Source organism: Nicotiana tabacum, chromosome 15, assembly GCF_000715075.1.
Source record: "Nicotiana tabacum cultivar K326 chromosome 15, ASM71507v2, whole genome shotgun sequence".
Lineage (NCBI taxonomy): Eukaryota > Viridiplantae > Streptophyta > Magnoliopsida > Solanales > Solanaceae > Nicotiana > Nicotiana tabacum.
Genome location: NC_134094.1, coordinates 103,098,240 through 103,119,385, shown reverse-complemented (window position 1 = coordinate 103,119,385; position 21,146 = coordinate 103,098,240). Strand labels below are relative to the sequence as shown.

The following is a 21,146-nucleotide window of genomic DNA, read 5'->3' as shown; positions in this document are numbered from 1 at the left end:
TTCAAATTCCAGGGCAACAGTCCATAGCAACAGTTCTCTTCCAGGGCCATCCGCTAGACTCGCATTCATTCTCTTAATACTCAAGTCAACTTTTTCAACCAGATTCAAATTCAAATCTCAACACATACGCCCCGCTGGCAGAAAAGAAACTCTCCACTCACATTATAAGGAACACACCCACAGAGATTACTCCGCAGGGGATAATCCACCTGCTTAGCCCCAAATTGGTACCTTGTTATACCCTTTCGCATCCACAATTACTACGCAATCACTTAATATTCCTGAGTCCAAACTCATTATCAAGACATGAGAATTTAATTTGTCCCAAAGTTTAACAACGTGAAAGATCCTTCAAAACATTAATACTCGAGAATGTACGTTACATCAAAATGAAAATCAAGCACCTAATGGCCTTTCCTTTACATTTCAAGGAAACACTTCTCATCATATTCAACTCGTCTTAGCACATCCCGCAGTTATATCATACTCATCACAAAGCCATTCCACCGCTCATCGAGCCAATAATTCCACTCGTAGGGACATTACCGGACATATGAGCCCAAATGTACAGGTTACAACTGAATCTACCGAGCTTAAGCTACGGTCTAACCATGGCCTAAAGTCCTCCAGACTGGCCCATCACCAAAACACATAATACACAACTCGAACCTCGTTCATAGAATCACAAGCCAGCGATGCACAACTGATACAGAGCGTTCATATGTGCATACGAATGCGTGGAAGGAATTCAAAGAGTTATGTCTCATGTTGAATCAATTCCGCACGATAAAGAAAGAAATATGGGAAGTATATATCCTATATGCCCTGTAGCCTCTCAAAGATAGATATGGACGCCATCATACCGATCCACAAGACTCTACTAGACACTTGCTCATGACTTGTAGAACCTATGAACCTATTGCTCTGATACCACCTTGTCACGACCCAAAGTTCAACTAGTTGTGATGGCACCTAACTCAACCCGCTAGGTAAGCCAATTACCAACTATCCAATTCCAATGAAATTAATGAGGCAATTAATTAAAAGAAAATATATAAAACTAATACATTTCCCCAAGAACTGGTAGTACAAATTATGAACTTCTAAGAATAGAGTTTACAAAGCTGGTATGAAGTAATACATCATCTGTTTGAAAAGTACATAAACAGAGTTTTATGAATCTGAGGCTACCATGAACAAAAGGCAGCAACAACCAGAACGCGGGTACATCTTCAGATCCAGCTCCCAACGAACACAACAACATCTGCAGCCAACATCTGCAAGCAAGGTGCAAAAGTGTAGTATGAGTATAACCGAACCCATGTACTCAATAAGTAATAAATCTAACCTTAGATTGAAAGTAATGACGAGTTTATACAAAGGTCGGGTCCGAGCTTCAATAACCAACAATAGTTCATAATAACATAAAACAAGTAATACGAGAAGTAACTCAACAATCAAATGCTCATCAAAAACATGATTTCTGAAAATAGTTATGCTTTTCAAGTATATCAATGAAAACCGAAATCGTTTACCGGAGTTGCCAAAAATATGAATAAGTTTGAAATTAATAATTTTTCCAAAATCCTTTCAATAATAAATAAGATGTTTCATTTTATTTCCAGATAACAAGTGTAAAACAAATGCATCACTATGCCCATCTGTCGACATGTATGAGAAATCATGAATGATGTGATACCGTACAGCATGAGGAAAATACATCTCTATCTCTGTATCCCTCTCAAAAATTGCCCAAATCGAGCTCCAAAATCCGAAAATGGTGAAAAATCACGAAACCTCGAACTTAAAGGATTCTGCCCAGCATTTTCGCAGATGCGGACAAGAGGTCGCACGTGCGACCCTCGCTTCTGCGGAAAACAACTAGCTTCTGCGAGAATAGCTTGGCTAGCCCATATCGCTTTTGCAATGCCTAGGACCGCACATGCAGTCGCGCTTGTGCGTAACACGCACATGCGAAAACCTTCGCTTCAGTGTGTGTATTGTCGCTTCTGTGACCATCGCACCTGCGAGACCATTTCCGCAAGTGCGAAAACACCAGAACCAGCAACCTTCAGCAGTGCAATAAGCAACGAAATTAATCTGAACCTTGTCCAAAACTCACCCGAGCCACTCAGGACCTCGACTGATTATACCGACAAGTCCCATAAGATAACACGGACCTACCCGAGGCCTCAAATCACATCAAATAACATCAAAATGATGAATCACACCTCAAATCAAAATCTATGAACTTTTAAACTTTCGAATTCTATATCTTGTGCCGAAACACATCAAATCAATCCTTGATGGCTTCAAATTTTGCACACAAGTCACATTTCACATTACAGACCTATTCCAATTTCCAGAATAGGATTCCGACCAAGATATCAAAAGGTCAACCCCTCGGTCAAACTCCCCAAAAATTCAACTTTCGCCATTTCAAGTTCAATTCCACTACGGACCTCCAAATAACTTTTCGGACACGCTCCTAAGTCCAAAATTACCATACGGAGCTATTAGAATCATTAGAATTCAAAATTGAGATCGTTTATACATAAATCGACATCCGGTTGATTTTTCCAACTTAAGCTTTCCATTATGAGACTAAGTGTCTCAATTCATTTCGAAATCTCTCCGGACTCGAAATAACTAATCCGATTGGTCATAATACAGCTATAAAGCACAAATGGAGCAGTAAATGGGGGAACGAGACTGTAATACTCAAAACGACCGGCCGAGTCATTACATTCTCCCCCACTTAAACATACATTCGTCCTCGAACGTGCCAAGAGTTGTTTTCAAGCCATCAAATCACTATTCCATCTTACCACGCGCATACCCGGGGGTGATCCCACGTCACCCTATTCCATATAGGTCTGACAGCACAATACAACTGAAAATCATTAATTTAACCTTAGCCCAAAAACCTTGGAATTTAATTCCCAACCTTCAGAATTTCTTCTCAAGACACGAATCTTACATTTACACACTATATGACTCTGAACAAGCTACATCGAGCCATAACCATAACCACAGACATAATCATCTAACATATTACACAACTCGCATGCTCGTAGAACCATTCCTGATCACAGTAACTTCTTCAAACCAACAAAGTACTAGTATTAAACCCCATATCGAACAAAACTGCATCCCAAAACCTTCGTACATTTTTGATAATAAAAGAAACACGCAGAATATCGTAACCCCTTATCAGATCCACAAGTCATGGAGCTCTCTCGCCCCAACCAGAACCATAATCACTTTCTAAGCTGACTTTCAATATTATCCTCCAGAATATACCGTAATCAAACCTGATAGTACCCATTCTAGGTCCAATGACCTTATATTATTAAACACAACTATCCCATAGAATGCCGTATCAATAAACCTCAGAGTCACAAGCTGTGCCTTTTGTGCGCCAATACGCAACCGACCGTGCAATACCCAAATACTCATCTCGCTCAAATTTTGCCATAAGGCCCCTAATAGAACCGCACCATGTGTGCATACAACTAATGAATCACAACTCCTCGTAGCATAGAAGAGTAACTCACCGATCATTCTAGAACACGAATAAGCTCAACATCAACCGAATGGCACATCCCTCAACAATAGCAGTGTGGGGCCAACAAATCCGACTCGGTGTAGAATACACATCAACTTTGGTTACCCACAAATAGATAAATAACCCTCCGAAAATCCACAATGACTGAGTCATAATACATACTATCATTTGGCTAGCTCCGACCACGACTTCACAGTCCACAACCATGAAACAATCTGCTCCTGTAAACTCCCAGTCTCCAAATCCATAGAATACACGAATCACCATTTCTGCTTCCATCTCCACAACCTGAATGTCTAACACATCTCTCATAGACGATCTTCTCTCAAGAAATACTTCACCAATTCTTTCGTGCTACATAGCAACATCTTAAAATCAACAGTCGATCAACCAGGAGAGTGCCGCAATACCTATGACATATCCGTAATTCCAAACATAGTGCGCCTTCTGAAATGTACACTCTACTTACGCAATACCAAATAGTTATAGAATTCATCTAAACATCGAAAACCGTCTACGACATCTAAGAATTTATGACCTCCCCTTCAAAACTAAACTGTGACCTTGCACACACCAACCTTAATCCCACACAACACACCGTATCTATTATGCCATCATATGAAAAATATGAGAACCTCATAAAAATTCTGAGTCACAAGTAGAATACATATCCGATCAGCCAGAAGCCTTCCATTTGATCCCATCCAGAAGAAAATCACAATATTCAACATGCTACTTCACACCAGTAGAAAATATCCATCTCAAACCATGGTGGAAACCATCAAGAACACATTAAAATCTATTTGCACATAACCAAGCTATTAGAACTGAATTCCTCTAACTCGACCTAGCCACGCAGGTCACCAAACCCTAGAATATTGCCACCAAAACATCTGTAAAGTCTTACCACATCGTGATTACCCAAAGAACCGATCCTACCATTACCGTACTAGTCCAGCCCACTACCAGTTGTCCTATTTCTCCGAGTCCCTTCCAAATTTGTCTTCAGATTGATACTTCTCCTTGCTAAAACACCACGATCTTTAACCACAACTCACCCGACGAACCCTAGTATAGAACCACAATGCCCTAAGGCCCATAAGCTGCTGAATTACCCCAAAAGAACCATAACCGAGACATCAACTCTGAAAGACCTTATGTGAAATTTAAAAATGTTCCGCTTCCCTTTCTTATACTGAAATGTAGAGTTTATAGTCATACAGAATTACCGCAAGTCTCGGCACCATCCAATGCAGATCTCAGACTTTATCCATATACCAGTCCGGAGAAATCCTCAATTGTTATATATAAATCTCGAACCCATTAGAACTTTCTCGAGAGTTACCCACTTTGCTCAAATCCAAATTACACCGCTCGAACGAGCCGAAAGACACATGCCCCATTAGTACAACAACACTCAAAGAAGTAACCTTGCTTTGACACCACCAATCAATTCATACTCCGTGCGCACTGCATCATTCACTAATAACAACTCACACATCCCATGACTTTCATATACTCATAAAGCGCAATATAATTCATCTTCAAGAAGTTTCATTATTCTAGTCTTTCTCGATCTCAACCTCTGCAAGTCATAACTAACCCACAAGTATGCCTCAAACCAAAACTATAATTTAACATATAGCCATGAAATAAATTGTCAATAGCAGACTCCCCCACTTGGCCCAAAGCCATAAATTTAAACACTCGATAACTCACAATATTCATACTCTATTACTATCATAATACCGTAGTCAGTACAACGAAAATTCTTCTCAAGCTCATACAATGCCAACCATAAAAATACCTCAATCGTCCGCTAGACTCGCATTCATTCTCTTAACACTCAAGTTAACTTTTTCAACCAGATTCAAATTCAAATCTCAACACATTCGCCCTTGATGGCAGAAAAAAAACTCTACACTCACATTATAAGGAACACACCCATGTAGATTACTCCGCAGGGGATAATTCACCTGCTTAGCCTCAAATTGGTATCTTGTTATACCCTTTTGCATCCACAATTACTACGCAATCACTTAATATTCTTGAGTCCAAACTCATTATCAAGACATGAGAATTTAATTTGTCCCAAAGTTTAACAACGTGAAAGATACTTCAAAACGTTAATACTCGAGATTGTACGTTACATCAAAACGAAAATCAAGCACCCAATGGCCTTTCCTTTACATTTCAAGAAAATACTTCTCATCACATTCAAATCATCTTAACACATCCTGCAATTACATCATACTCATCACAAAGCCATTCCACCGCTCATCGAGCCTCAAATTCCACTCGTAGGGATATTACCGGACATATGAGTCCAAATATACAGGTTACAACTGAAGCTACCGATCTTAAGTTGCGTTCTAACCATGGCCCCAAGTCCTTCAGACTAGCCCATCACCAATACATATAATACACATCTCGAACCTCGTTCATAGAATCACAAGCCGGCGATACACAATTGATACAGAGCGCTCATGTGTGCATACGAATGCGTGGAAGGAATTCAAAGAGTTATGTCTTAAGCTGAATCAATTACGCACGATAAGGAAAGAAATATGGGAAGTATATATCCTAAATGACCTGTAGCCTCTCGAAGATAGGTATGGACGTCATCATACAGATCCGCAAGACTCTACTAGACACTTGCTCATGACTTGTAGAACCTATGAACCTTGAGCTCTGATACCACCACCTTGTCACGACCCAAAGTCCAACTAGTCGTGATGGTACCTAACCCAACCCGCTAGGTAAGCCAATTATCAACTATCCAATTCCAATGAAATTAATGAGGCAATTAATTAAAAGAAAATATATAAAACTAATACATTTCCCCAAGAACTGGTAGTACAAATCATGAGCTTCTAAGAATAGAGTTTACAAAGCTGGTATGAAGAATTACATCATATGTTTGAAAAGTACATAAACAGAGTTTTATGAATCTGAGGCTACCATGAACAAAAGGCAGCAACAACCGGAATGCGGGTACATCTTCAGATCCAGCTCCCAACGAACACAACAACATCAGCAGCCAACATCTGCACGCAAGGTGCAGAAGTGTAGTATGAGTACAACCGATCCCATGTACTCAATAAGTAACAAATATAACCTTAGATCGAATGTAGTGACGAGCTTATACAAAGGTCGGGTCCCAGCTTCAATAACCACCAATAGTTCATAACAACATAAAACAAGTAATACGAGAAGTAACTCAACAATCAAATGCTCAACAAAAACATGATTTCTGAAAATAGTTCTGCCTTTCAAGTATATCAATGAAAACCCAAATCATTTACTAGAGTTGCCGAAAATATGAATAAGTTTGAAAACAATAATTTTCCCAAAATTCTTTAAATAATAAATATGATGTTTCATTTTTTTTCCAGATAACCAGTGTAAAACAAATGCATCACTATGCCCATCTGTCGACATGTATGAGAAATCATGAATGATGTGATACCGTACAGCATGAGAAAAATACATCTCTATCCCTGTATGCCATGTGTGCATGTCAATGCAATGCATCTCAGAGATGAACTCATGTACTCATACTCTCAGAATATTCAATCTCACTTTCTCACACATTCCATTCATCATGCCAACCACTCGGTACTGTATATGGCCAATCCGGCCTAGGGCAGATCCATCCCAGAATATACACATCAACTGATCATCAGTTACTCAGTACCGAATAGGGCCAATCCAGCTCGTGGAGAAGATCCATCCCCAGGTATATAATACTTCGGACAATATCCATGTCCAGGGAAGATCCATCCATCAATAATATCAATCACGCTCACTAGGGGTGTGTGCAGACTCCTGAGGGGCTCCTTCAGCCCAAGCGCTATAAACCGCACGGACAACTCACGCGCTATATAAAGCCTATAAGGCCTGCTGCAGGCGGGCAACCCCAATCCACATAATAATAGTAATATATATAAAGCTAACATGGCCTGCTGTGGCATGCAGCCCGATTCCAAAAATATCCTCACAGTCAGGCCTTCAGCCTCCCTTAGTCATCAATCTCTCCAGCCTCTCTCTCATGGGCTCACAATATCATGAAAATAGTCCGAAAATAATGATATGATGTATCAATAAATAATAATAGAGACTTAGATATAATATGCAATGAAATGAATATGACCGAGTATAAATTTTCAATTTAAAACAAATAATTCACACCAGTATGATCTCTGTGGGTCCCAATAATACTGGAACATAGCCTCAACATGAATTTTAATATGATTCTCAACTAAATTTCTTCAACATATAAAACTACATAGAAAATGCCAAGATTATTTGACGACAAAATTCCACGAAAACAATTACGTCACAATTTCTATGGTGCATGCCCACATGCCCGTCACCTAGCATGTGCGTCACCTTCAAACAATTCACATAATACGTATATTCAAGGTCCATACCCCCTGCTCCAAGATTAGAAGAGTTACTTACCTCGAACAAGACGAATCCAAAGTCGAGCAAGCTAAACAATGCTCCAGAAATCCCATTCTGTGCGTATCAACTTCTCAACGGCTCGAATCCCAAATTGTGTGGAAACATCCCTCTCCAAAATCGCCCAAACCGAGCTCCAAAATTCGAAAATGGTGAAAAATCACGAACCCTCGAACTTAAAGGATTCTGCCTAGTATTTTCGCAGATGCGGACAAGAGGTCGCACCTGCGACCCTCGCTTCTGCGGAAAACAACTCGCTTTTGCGAGAATAGCTTGGCCAGCCCATATCGCTTCTGCGATGCCTAGGACCGTACCCGCGGTCGCACTTTTGCACAACAGGCACCGCACTTGCGAAGACCTTCGCTTCTGCGTGTGTATTGTCGAAGCGCGACCATCGCACGTGCGAGCCCATTTCCGCAGGTGCGAAAGCACCAGAACCCGCAGCCTTCAACAATGCAATAAGCAACGAAATTAATCTGAACATCGTACGAAACTCACCCGAGCCGCTTGGGGCCCCGACCAATTATACCGACAAGTCCCATAACATAACACGGACCTACCCGAGGCCTAAAATCACATCAAACAACATCAAAACGACGAATCGCACCTCAAATCAAAATATATAACATTTTGAACTTTCGAATTCTATATCTTGTGTCGAAACACATCAAATCAATCCGGAATAATTTCAAATTTTGCACACAAATCACATTTCACATTACAGACCTATTCTAATTTCCAGAATCGGATTCCGACCCCGACATCAAAAAGTCAACCCCTTGGTCAAACTCCTAAAAAATTCAACTTTCGTCATTTCAAGCCTAATTCTACTACGGACCTCCAAATAACTTTCTGGACACGCTTCTAAGTCCAAAATCACTATACGGAGCTATTGAAATCATCAGAATTCAAATCCGAGGTCGTTTACACATAAATCGATATCCGATCGACTTTTCCAACTTAAGCTTTTCATTATGAGACTAAGTGTCTCAATTCATTCCGAAATATCTCCGGACCCGAACTAATTAATCTGATAGGTCATAATATAGCTATAAAAGCATAAATAGAGCAGTAAATGAGGGATCGAGGCTGTAATACTCAAAATGACTGGTCGGGTCGTTACAACATATTGGGGTGTTCATGGTTTGGTTTGGGTCGATTTTTTCCTAAAGAGAAACCAAACCAAGTAAGTCGGTTATTCAAATATTGGAACCAAACCAAACCAATTAAGTCGGGATTTTATCGATTGAGTTTTTTTTCAATTTTTTGATTTTTTCGGTTATTTATCGGGTATTTTCGTAAATATGAGATACACTACCAAACGCATATTCCGGCGACTACATTTTCAACATAACACTATCAAATCAATTTTTATTTGAGGAATCTATCATTTACCAAGATATGTTGATGATAATTAAAACAAATAGTGATGAATAATTTAAGTACTCAATTAAAAATCGATTATTTTTAACATGAAAAATATTCTTGTACTAAGCAAAAGAAAACTACCAATCAAACTAGAATATAAAGGCAAAGAATTATATTAATATAATAGCAAAGAACTAAACTAAAAATATAAATGACTAATATGTACCATAAAATTTTAGAAACTTTATATAAAAGTATACATTCACACATCTTTTATAGTCGGTTTGGTTTGATTTTTTCGGTTATTTTTTGATTAAAACCAAAATCAAACCAAATTTGATCGGTTTTTAAAATTCAAAACCAAAACCAAACCAAACCTAAAAAGTATCGGTTTTGTGGTTGGTTCGGTTTTCAGTTTGGTTTGATTTTTCGGGTTTTTATGAACACCCCTATATACATGTGATACATATTTGATACAAATATGGTACATAGATAATACACAAATGATACACAGTGGGATTCAAACTCTTTATGATGTACCCAATCTATTATAATAACACCCACTCAGAAGAAAACAAAAATTTGACCCTTTTTTTTTTTGCTACAAATAGCTAATTCTCTAATATTGGTAACATTTGACTAATATTAGTAATATTTAATGAATTGGCCAATTTTTATATTAAACTACTTATAAATGGACATAGCCAATAGTTTTTCTTTTCTTAACAAGGCTGCTAGGAAAATAATTGAATGTCTTAAAATGAATAGGCAAAATAATAAGCGCACTATATGTATACTAGAAATTGGGACGATCAATAGATATCTCAAATGTAGGGGTGAGCATAGTTTGGGCAAACCTGAAATCCAAATCGAAATTCGAGTTTTTTAAATTTTTGGCTTGGATTTTCGAATTTTGGATTTAATTTTTAAAATTTTTGAATTTCTGATTGAATATTGGATTTGGTACTTCAGATTTTTGGATATCCGAAATTTTTACACTTTATATTTAGTCCATTATTCATATGCCAATAGTAATAAATTCAATATGCTGTCCATTAGATATTATCTCATATATTTAATATTAATTACAAAGTTATTGTCATAATATTTTCTATTTGGACTTGGTTCTACTATTGCTACTTCTTATCGGCCGTATTAATGTTTCTTTTGCATTTCCTTGATAATAATTTCATTACTTGAATACTTTATTTGGATGATTGCGGTGAGCATTAGGAACTTTTTAAACAATTTACCATGAATACTTCATTTAGATATTCATTTTTGTAAAAAGAAGAAACATCTCAACTTATAAGCTCAAAATCGAAAATTCAAAATATCCAAACCGATTAATCTGAAACCGAACTTAAAAAATCTGATTCAATCCGAGCTTATTTGTATTGAATTTAAATTGTCATTTCTTTAATCCGAAAAATAAAAATCCAAATCGAAACTTTTATACCCGATTCAAATTGCCGGAACGTCCACCCAGTCACCCAGTCAAATGTGCAAACTCGCCCATCCACACACGTAATTTAAATTATCTAGGATTCTAATTAGATAAGGCGTGCATCTCTGCAAATGGATCTCGATCTCGGTCCTCTAGAAATAAATTTTATTTGGAATTATGGGAAAAGCAAATGCAAAAAATCTCATTTAAAGAATCAGTGCTAGAAAAGCATCTCATTTACTGACTAAAGTCGTGAAAAGAAATGCCCTTTTGCTACTTTGTTACTTATTGGAGGGTTTTTATGGGCCTCTCGAATTACTATTTGTCATTCAAACTTCAACTTTTTCTCTTATTCATCAATGAAATCTTTGGTGATTAAGACAGCTTAGAATGCTAATTAAGCAAGATATCTGGATGATTTCCAATGACACTAATTATCACACTGATTCTCTTTGTTGGAAAAAGAAAACTGATGGACGAATAGTATTATTTAATCTCTGGGTTAATTTCACCCATGATCATACAACTTATCATTTATTTAATAAAAGTCACTTATCTATTTTTTATCACTTATAAGTCACTCAATTTTATATTTATAATTTGAAAGTTATTCTAGTTCAAAACATATAGAATAACCAATAAAAAATATGATATGGCATTACATTTAATTAAAAAATCTAACAATAATGCCACATAAGTTTAAATTGACCATAACTAAGTTAGACCCATTTCTTCCTCAGCCCGATTTCGGACAGTTTTTTGAATATTAGTTTTAATTTATTTTATATAAAAAATTCTTAAAAAATAATTTTTGCGGGATTCTAAAATAGTTTTCCGCATTTTTGCGCTAAAATTTCGGTTTTGTAAAAAAAAAATTAAAAAATAAAATATTTTGGAAGACCGATCGACTTCAATCTCACATAACATATAAATGTATCACTAACAAACAAGAACAACAAACTAATAAGAACTTATTTTCACAAATTACTATTCCATTAAAGTCAAAATATTGGTAAGAAATACCCATAATGAAATTGCATAGTAGAAGTTCACTACTAAAAATTCGGTCAAAACAGACCGCGACCAACCGACCGACTTCGGTCAGTCAAAAAACTGACCGAAATCTGTTGGTTTTTATATAAAATAAATTAAAACTAATATTCAAAAACTGCTCGAAATCGGACTGAGGAAGAAATGGGTCTAACTTAGATATGGTTTATTTAAACTTATGTGGCATTATTGTTAAATTTTTTAATTAAATGTAATGCCATGTCATATATTTATTGGATATTTTATATGTTTTGAACTAGAATGATTTTCAAGTTACAAAGGTAAAGTTGAGTGACTTTTAAGTGATGAAAAATAGATAAATGACTTTTGTGAAATAAATGATAAGTTGGGTGACCATGGGTGAAATTAACCCTTTAATCTCTACTTGATTAATAATCCATTAGATAATGAATTCGTAATCATCTTTTTACTTCTAGAGGCAAAATGAGGAACATACAACTCATATTGGACTTGCTATAGGGTGTTAATTTCCTACCATATTTTGAGGATGGTATAAAGTGGTACCTATATATTATTAAAAGTCAAAGAAAAAATATCACATTAAATCAAGTGGTAGTCTAAAAAAATGCCACATGGCATAATTAGTTATTTAGTTAAAAACTAGTTATTAGTTACCGTTTTTGAATTTAAATATTTATAAATTTCGAAAATAAGAAAAAATAAAAAACTACCATTCAAATAAAAAAATAAAAAAACAAAAAATAAAAAACTACCAATTCAAATTGGATATATATATAAAGAGAAGTAAATAATTCTATGATGCCAAGTGGCATAACCATAAGACGACAAGTGTAGATTTTTAGAATAGAGCTTCAACAAAGTTGAAGTTTTAAAATTATTTAAAAATTAAAAAAAAATAAAAAAAAATACAAATTCAAATTGGTGACAACAATTGAATAAACTTTAAAATACAAAAATATTTCAAGAGTAATAAAATATACGATAAAATATTAAACAAAGTAATATGCTAATAAATTTTTTTATTAATAATATAATAATACTAAAAATTAAATAATATAATAATAAAAAGTATATAACAAAAAAGTTATTCGTTGACTATATAAGTTCCTTTAATTTGATAATGATTTTATTATTAGGTATATCGTATTGACAAATAAGATGAAAATTGAAACTTATTAAAGCGTTACGATCTAATGATCAAACAAGCCCGATCACAATTTAATTTAATTAATATTTTTTAATATTGACTGCGCATCTCGCAGGTACGACTACTAGTATAATTTAAAGAAAAAATTATATAAAAACTTTCAAAAATAATTTCTTTCTTGTCTTCTTTCTTTTCTTTGGTTTTCCTTTATATATATATATATATATATATATTTATTTATTTTTTTATTTTTATTTTTATTATTTTATTTTATTTTTTTATTTTTTTTTAAAAAAAATGCATGGACTTTTGATTTGAAAAGTTATTTCATCTTCCATTAGAGATGGATCAAATATGCAGAGTGTAATTAGAATACTGGAAATAAACCAATGCTAGTTTAAGAGATTCCATTGAGGTGAAATTGTGTAAAGCTCAAAATGTAGACTTCAATATCTCCTTGATTAATAATCCATTAGATAATGAATTCGTAATCTTCTTTTTTTACTCTAGAGGCAAAATGAGGAACATACAACTTATATTAGTGCAGAGTGCTAATAAACAACACGTTACACATACCTATCATTTAGGAAGGTTCAGCGTCAAATAATTGAAGTTTCATAGGGGGGTATTATTTAATCTTTGTGATCATACATAGCCAGAAATGATTTGAAAAATTCATAGGGTGTTATGCATTTTTTTCCCCCACCTAGTGTCCAAGACTTCTACTGGAACATTCCGGCTAATATTTCGGATTCGGGTGACGTAGTATTCATTAAAGAAAAAGTACTATCTATCATAAGCTCGAACTTAAAATTTCTAACTAAATATGAAGGGATCATATCTATCCCATCATAACTCTCGTTAATAGCGTTATAGATTTGTGAGATATAAGCATTGTGACGAGAGGTTGGAGTTCACAGGCAGAATAAGTTAGAATACTTTTTATATAATTTTTAAATATGTAATTTTTTTTTATTATGTAAACTAAAAGTGTAAAGGACTAAAACCACTCAAAATATATTCAAGGGATCACATTGAACCAAACCCAAACATAAAAGACCATTTTTGTCAATTTGAAAAGATCTGGAACTCCATTTCGGACCGACCCCAATTCTCAGATCTCCAGTCGCCCAAAATCTCTGCAACTTTCCAAGCTTTAGCTTTTTGCTCTTTCTTTTTCCAGCAATTGCAAAAGGTAAAGTCTTTTTCTCTTTCTTGATTAACATAATCTCACATTAATTGGGTCCTTAAGTACTGCTTACTTGCATGTGAACTTCAGTTTCATGTCCTTAGTCCTTTTTGCTTTTGCTGAATTCAGTGTAAAAGCCTAATTTTTTTTTTCTTTTTTGTGAAAATCATGAAGCTTTCCCCACCTACATTTACATTATTTGCTCATAATTCACTAAATCTTTGGTGGGTTTTTCTTTTTGTTCTTGTTCTGTACTTCTCCTTGCTGAACTCTCAAAAGTTTTTTTTTCTTCAAGAATTTGGCTTTTGATTATTTTATGTTCTTTTTTGATACCCTTTTATTATTTGTGGGTCTTTTTTTGTTATTCTTTTTTATTTGGGTTTCTATTTCAAGTGTGCTGTTGTGTGTCTTGAATTTTTTAGGTATTGATTTATTTTAATTTGGAAAGGGTGTGATTCCCCTAGTGCAAATGCTATAATGTGTGATTTTTTTGACTGGGTTTGTTTCTTTGTTGAATTATATGAATCAGCATTTAAGTTGATGGAATAATCTTTTGCTTTTGTAATGATAATAAGTAGTATTAGTTATGAATTGGTCGTTACTTATATTCACTGTCAAGTTTCAGATAATTATGCACTTATGCTGTGTGATTGGTAGCAACTTTACCACAAGAGTTGGTAACCTTGTTAATGTTAGTGGCCTTTTATATAGATATAGATTTAGGAAGAGAGTGGTGAATGAAATGGTGGTTGTCTGTTTTTAGGTCTGAAGGTGGTGGTGTATCACTGAGTATTTTTCTCGCTGAAGCTTTTTATTAGCGGCGGAACTTTAGCTGGTATCGACAAACCTTTGTTGAGGGAATTTGTGTGTTCGTAGTAAGCTGAATGATTGAATGCCTGTGTAATGTTTTTGCTGAGTCCTTTTCTGTAGATGAAACAGTAGACTGTTACATAGCACTGATAGATACAGGGGAGGGAAGAAGTCATAAGTTGTTGGATTAAATTTCATAATAATAATAATTTGGGTAGGAATTACCCATAGATATTTATTACATTCACTAATCAAGCCATAGGAATGACAAATTTCTCGTACCCCCTCAGCAGGTCAATAAAATCAAGCCATCAATTTCTAATGTAATTACGCGTAGTTTACTCAAGCATATACATGCTTGAAATCCTCAATTCATTAGCTCTAATCACAATTATTTCGCCCAAAACCTCAATAGATCGAATAAGGTTTAGGCATACCTCTTCTTATTTAGAAAAAAGTTTGGGCTTACCTCAATGCTTAAGAAATCATCCAATGAAGATGAGTCCTCTCCACTAAGTTTTGCACAGTGTATTCCATTTGCAAATCACGTACTCAATTGCGAAATAGACTGTCATTTCTACCCAAGATATAAATCACTGTTAAAGACCAATTAACCCTTGCTGATTTTTGGAATTCTGAAGCATCTACTGCGACGCTCTAGTTTTGCCGCAGCTTAATAACTCTTCTATATCAGCTCTGTTTACCGTGACACAGTATCTTCATCGGACGCTTTAATTCCTTTAGATTTCCTAAAGTTTATTCTTTCTTCTGTTATTCATCGCGTTGTAAAAACTTCATGGCGACACGATAAGCTGTTACCTCCTGATGGCACCCTAAACATCCGCGGCTACGCGTTAATTCCACAGTGTCACGGTAGATGTTCTGGTGCTGCAGCTGATCAGGTTGCACCAGTTGGTTTTTTTCTTTATTCTTCCTCACTTTTTCCACCCTTGATCCCTTTCATTCAAACTTCTTTTAGTTCATTGAAGTAAATCTAATCATATACTGTATGTGACAGTCAAAACACGTTCGACTGTTCGAGGGTCGGGTTAATATACCTATATGCAATAAGTTTCTTTTCTATGATGATGAGTAAGATGGTGAGTCTCATGAAGTGATTCTTATGACTTTGTCTTATGCACAAAATGGAATGGTTGAAGTAATTTTCAAAAGTTCTATACAAATATGATCTAGTTTATTCCATCATATATATTACATTTGTCTTCATCTACTATACACCTACGTGCCAGTGCACTGCTGCCCACTCCTTATTTCTCTATTTTGACTCTGAAATTGCAGAACCAAGGCATCAAAGAAAATGGCCAACAAGGTCTCCAATTTCTCCGATCTAATCCAACGTGTCACTGCTTCTTGCTTGCTTCATCCACTTTCCTCTGGCCGTATTGACGGCAATATCTCCGATGCTCGTTATAGCGATGAATCTGAAGATGACAAGTACAGTACCGAAGACGAAGAAGAAAAAGAAGACCCACCTTATGTGGAGACTCGGGAAAAATTCCAGAATGTTGAGGTCACAAAGGAGGAGATAAGAACTGAGAAAGTAACTGAAATGGAGATGCTTTTAGGGGAAGTTTTTGACGCGGTGTCGGCAGTGAAGACGGCTTACGTTAGTCTACAGGAGGCGCATTGTCCTTGGGATCAGGATAAAATGCGTGTGGCTGACGTGGCTGTGATATCTGAACTGCGGAGGCTTGGGGTGTTGAGGGAACGATTTCGAAGGAATGTTGGTGGTGGAATTAGAAAAGGGGACTGGAGAGTTGGCGCCGCTACGCTGAGAGAAGTGGTGGCACCATATGAAGCCACCGTGGAGGAACTGAGGCAAGAAGTGAAGGCCAAAGAAATCGAGATTGATAATTTGAGGGAGAAGCTGAAAACAGCAACAAGTCTTAGCAGCAGTGGTGGAAAGAAAAGCAAGTCAAAACGAAAAGTTAGCGGTAGCAGTCAAGCTCCAGTTACAATGTCGCCGGCACCTGACGTATTCGAAACTACAGTGAGCTTAGTAAAAGAAGCTTCAAAATCCTTCACGAGTTTGCTCCTCTCTTTGATGCGCTCTGCTCACTGGGACATTGCAGCGGCGGTGAGATCCATCGAAGCTGCTTCATCCAACACAAACACACCCACGGCAGATTCTATCGTTGGAGCCAACCATGCCAAATACGCACTGGAATCTTATGTGAACCGCAAAATGTTCCAAGGATTCGATCACGAGACGTTCTACATGGATGGAAGCTTATCATCACTAATCCACCCAGATCAACACCGGCGCGATTGTTTTACACAGTACAGGGACATGAAAGCAATGGACCCAATGGAACTTCTGGGAATTCTCCCCACTTGCAGTTTCGGGAACTTCTGTTTCAAGAAGTATTTGGCCATTGTGCACCCAAAAATGGAGGAGTCTCTGTTTGGTGATTTGGAGCAGCGGCGACAGGTGTTGGCTGGGAACCATCCGAGGAGTCAGTTTTATGGGGAGTTTCTTGGGCTAGCAAAGGCCGTTTGGCTGCTGCATTTGCTAACCTTTTCTTTGGATCCTCCGCCAAGTCATTTCGAGGCGAGCAAAGGATCTGAGTTTCACCCGCAGTACATGGAAAGTGTGGTGAAGTATTCCATTTCCATGGGCATAGGAGGGAGAATGGGTATGGGTCTAGTTGTCGGATTTCCAGTTAGTCCCGGGTTTAAGCTTGGAAATGGATCGGTTGTTAAGGCTAGAGTTTATTTAGTCCCCAAAAATGGGTTTTAAGTTTTGTGGGATGGACATAATAGTCCATACACAACTTGCCTTGAATATGTATTAGGTATAGTAGTTGGTATCACGGTCTGTTGTATGGGTTGTAATGTTTACATTTGTAGGCTTTAGGGGCTCAGTTTAAATAAGTGATGATGATTGTAAGTACTGTCTTCTTTTGTAGGCAGTATAATTGTACTTGGAAGGAGAAAATCTTAGTTAGTAGTCTAATGTGTTAAGGATAACACTTTCAAAAAACTGTTATATATTTCAATTGTTCAAAAAATAATTGAAAGAAACAAAATTTTTATAGAAACGCTTTGCTATACTTTTTCTTAGGAAAGAAAAGCAAAGACAAGTGCCAATCTCAACTTTAAGGAAGGGGTGGAGCACCCTCTTTGAATCTTCTTTTCTGCATTCGCATTCAGTTTCTGTTTCTTAGGAAGAACCTTAGTAGTACTATATTACTGAATAATATAGAAATACATTTAGGAAAGAAAGATAGAGATTTACATCGTTTTTTGAAAATCACGAAGTAAGAATGTATACGGGTGAAATCGGGCTCATGGTGCACCCCGGTCTCCGACAAAATAAGTCAAACTCGGGACATGATAACGAAGGACCGAAGTTTGGGCAAGAGTCTTATCGAGTCATGGTTCGGAATCGGTCCTAGCCTTGAATGACTTGTAAGAACACTGTCGAGCAATCTAACACGACCAACAGAGGGTCGTCATGTCCTAGACCGACCAGGTATAACCCACGTGTTAAAGCCCGAACAGAGCACTTGCCACCGGAGCCGCCGAGACAATGCCCCCCAGATTCAGTTCGAGCTCCGAGCCTCCGAGAGGCATTACTAAACGGTTTCACATGACTAACGAAGGGCCGTGATATCCGCGCCCGATCAGATATCACGGCGCGGATCTCAGCCCATATCGACAACAGATCAATGATTGACGAAAAAGAAGATTTTTACCTTTTTTAGAATTGTACTAGGGATGAAACTCTTCCGTTATATAAAAGAGATGATTTTTATTCATTGGGAACATGGTAACACGCACTCTAAAGCAATATATCATTATTTTCTTTGTTATTAGCTTTTTCTAATGTTCATCAGTGCTGGCCATAACGAGTTCGGGTCGAGTGTGAAAATTCCAAACAGTTTGGAACTATCTTCCTTGTGCGATTTAAACCTATTTCATCTTTATTTGTTCAACTCTACTTAATTTATTTCTCTGTATCAAATTAATCCACAAAAATCACTTATAAATTCAATTGTTATCCGCTTTTGAGTGTAAACAGTTTGGCGCCCACCGTGGAGCTAAGGATAATAGTGGCTATTTGATACAAACTTCTATAACACACCCTATTTTACACTTGTTCTATGAAGTGTCTCTAATTTCAGGCCAAAGTTCAAAATGCCAAACTCCCAGCCAGCCCCTCTAACGTGGATGCTGAATCCGGCCACCATGGCGAGAACAATAATGTAGCGCCCGGTAACGAGGTGCCTCCCGTCGATCTCGGCGGAGTTTCGGCCGCGGACCCAATCGATGCCAGTTCGCATGTGGCCATTAATACAAATTTGCCTACTGATCCTGAGAACAACGTACGCAGGGAAGTCCGATCGATTTCTCAAAATACGCACAACGGTGAAGAGGATGGGATCAATTTGCGGGTGATCTTCGAAATGTTACAGGATCAACAGGTAGTGATACCCCAGTTGCAAAACCAAAGCCGCGCGCCGAGCAGGGTTGAGCTCGAGCCATCCAGGGAAGTCACCCGCAAAAATGAACTGATCACGGGGAGGCCGAATGGAAATGAATAGGGAGTCAACCCCGAGGTCATAAAGATGCTCGAAGAGTTGACAATACTAGTAGAATCGGGAGAGAAGAAAATCGAAGCCAATGACAAAAAGGTGGAAACCTATAATTCCAAGGTCGACCAAATCCCGGGGGCACCACTAATATTAAAGGGCCTGGACTCCAAGAAATTTGTTCAAAAACCTTTTCCTCCAAGCGCGGCCCCGAAGTCGTTCCCTAAGAAGTTTCGCATGCCCGAGATTCCTAAATACAATGGAATAACCGACCCAAATGAGCATGTGACCTCCTACACGTGCGCAATCAAAGGGAATGACTTGGATGATGATGAGATCGAATCTGTCCTGCTGAAAAAGTTCGGGGAAACCCTGTCAAAGAGAGCTATGATATGGTATCACAACCTACCTCCCAATTCCATCGACTCGTTTGCTATGCTTGCATATTCCTTCGTAAAAGCACACGCTGGGGATATCAAGATCGAGACTAGGAAGTCGAACCTTTTCAAAGTAAAACAGAGGGATAACGAGATTCTCAGAGAGTTCGTGTCCCGGTTTCAAATAGAACGGATAGACCTACCTCCGGCCGCGGATGATTGGGTCGTTCAGGCCTTCACCTAAGAACTCAATGTCCCAAGCTCGCTGGCTTCACTACAGTTAAAACAATATATGGTGGAATGTCCGGCTATTACTTGAGCCGACATGCATAATCGGTATCAATAAAAAATCAAGGTCGAAGATGATCAGCTTGGGCCCCATTCCGGGCCTGTTTATCCCGTCAGAGCCGTAGACAGAGTCAAGAGAGACGTTGATCGTGAACCAAGCAGGGATCAATATCCGTCATACAATGGAGACCAGAGAAGTAGCGGGTCTGGGCAATACACGGTGAGAAGGGAAAAAAGGAGTGATCGAGGTCAAAGCAACCGGGGACTCATGAGTAAAAACAATTTCGACAGGCCCATCGGGCCTAAGGAAGCGCCAAGATTATTAGAGTACAACTTTAACATCGCCGTTGTCGCCATCGTATCCGCCATCGGACGTATCAAAGACACCAAATAGCCTCGTCCTCTACAGTCCGATCCAGCCCAAAGGGATCCGAACCTAATGTGCAAATATCATGGCACTCACGGCCACAGAATAGAGGATTGCCGACAATTAAGACAGGAAATAGCTCGGCTATTCAACAACATACACCTCTGAGAGTTCCTGAGCGGTCGAGCCAAGAACCACTTCAGGAATAGAGATTTTAGAAACAGATCGAGCAGGAGGAACCCCAACACATCATTAACATGATCATCGGTGGGGTCGACGTTCCCTAGGGGTCGATGCTGAAGTGCACCAAAGTATCCATCACAAGGGAAAAACGGACTCGGGATTATGTACCAGAGGGAACCTTGTCTTTCAACGACGAGGACGCTGAGGGGATCGTGTAGCCCCACAACGATGCACTGGTAATGTCAGTACTCATAAATAAATCTTGAGTTAACTGTGTGTTAATGGATCCAGGTAGCTCGGCCAACATCATCAAATCAAGGGTCGTGGAACAACTCGGTCTACAAGATCAA

At 37.7% G+C, this 21,146-nt stretch overlaps 1 protein-coding gene across 3 annotated transcripts in view; it reads left to right on the top strand.

Annotated features, from left to right (window-relative positions):
* The window catches only part of LOC107822305 (protein GRAVITROPIC IN THE LIGHT 1-like), a 30,145-nt gene extending 12,161 nt beyond the window's left edge, over nt 1–17,984 (top strand). The window contains exons 1-2 of one of the 3 annotated variants that reach the window (XM_016648838.2): nt 14,041–14,221; nt 16,325–17,984. In XM_016648838.2, coding sequence (XP_016504324.1) covers nt 16,344–17,786 — 1,443 coding nt within the window. In that variant the 5' untranslated portion in view covers nt 14,041–14,221; nt 16,325–16,343 and the 3' untranslated portion in view covers nt 17,787–17,984. Of the gene's footprint in view, nt 1–14,040; nt 14,222–14,299; nt 14,440–16,324 lie in introns of those variants that run through there. The other 2 variants (XM_075231068.1, XM_075231067.1) reach the window with 2 other exon arrangements.
* Nucleotides 17,985–21,146: the final 3,162 nt, after the last annotated feature.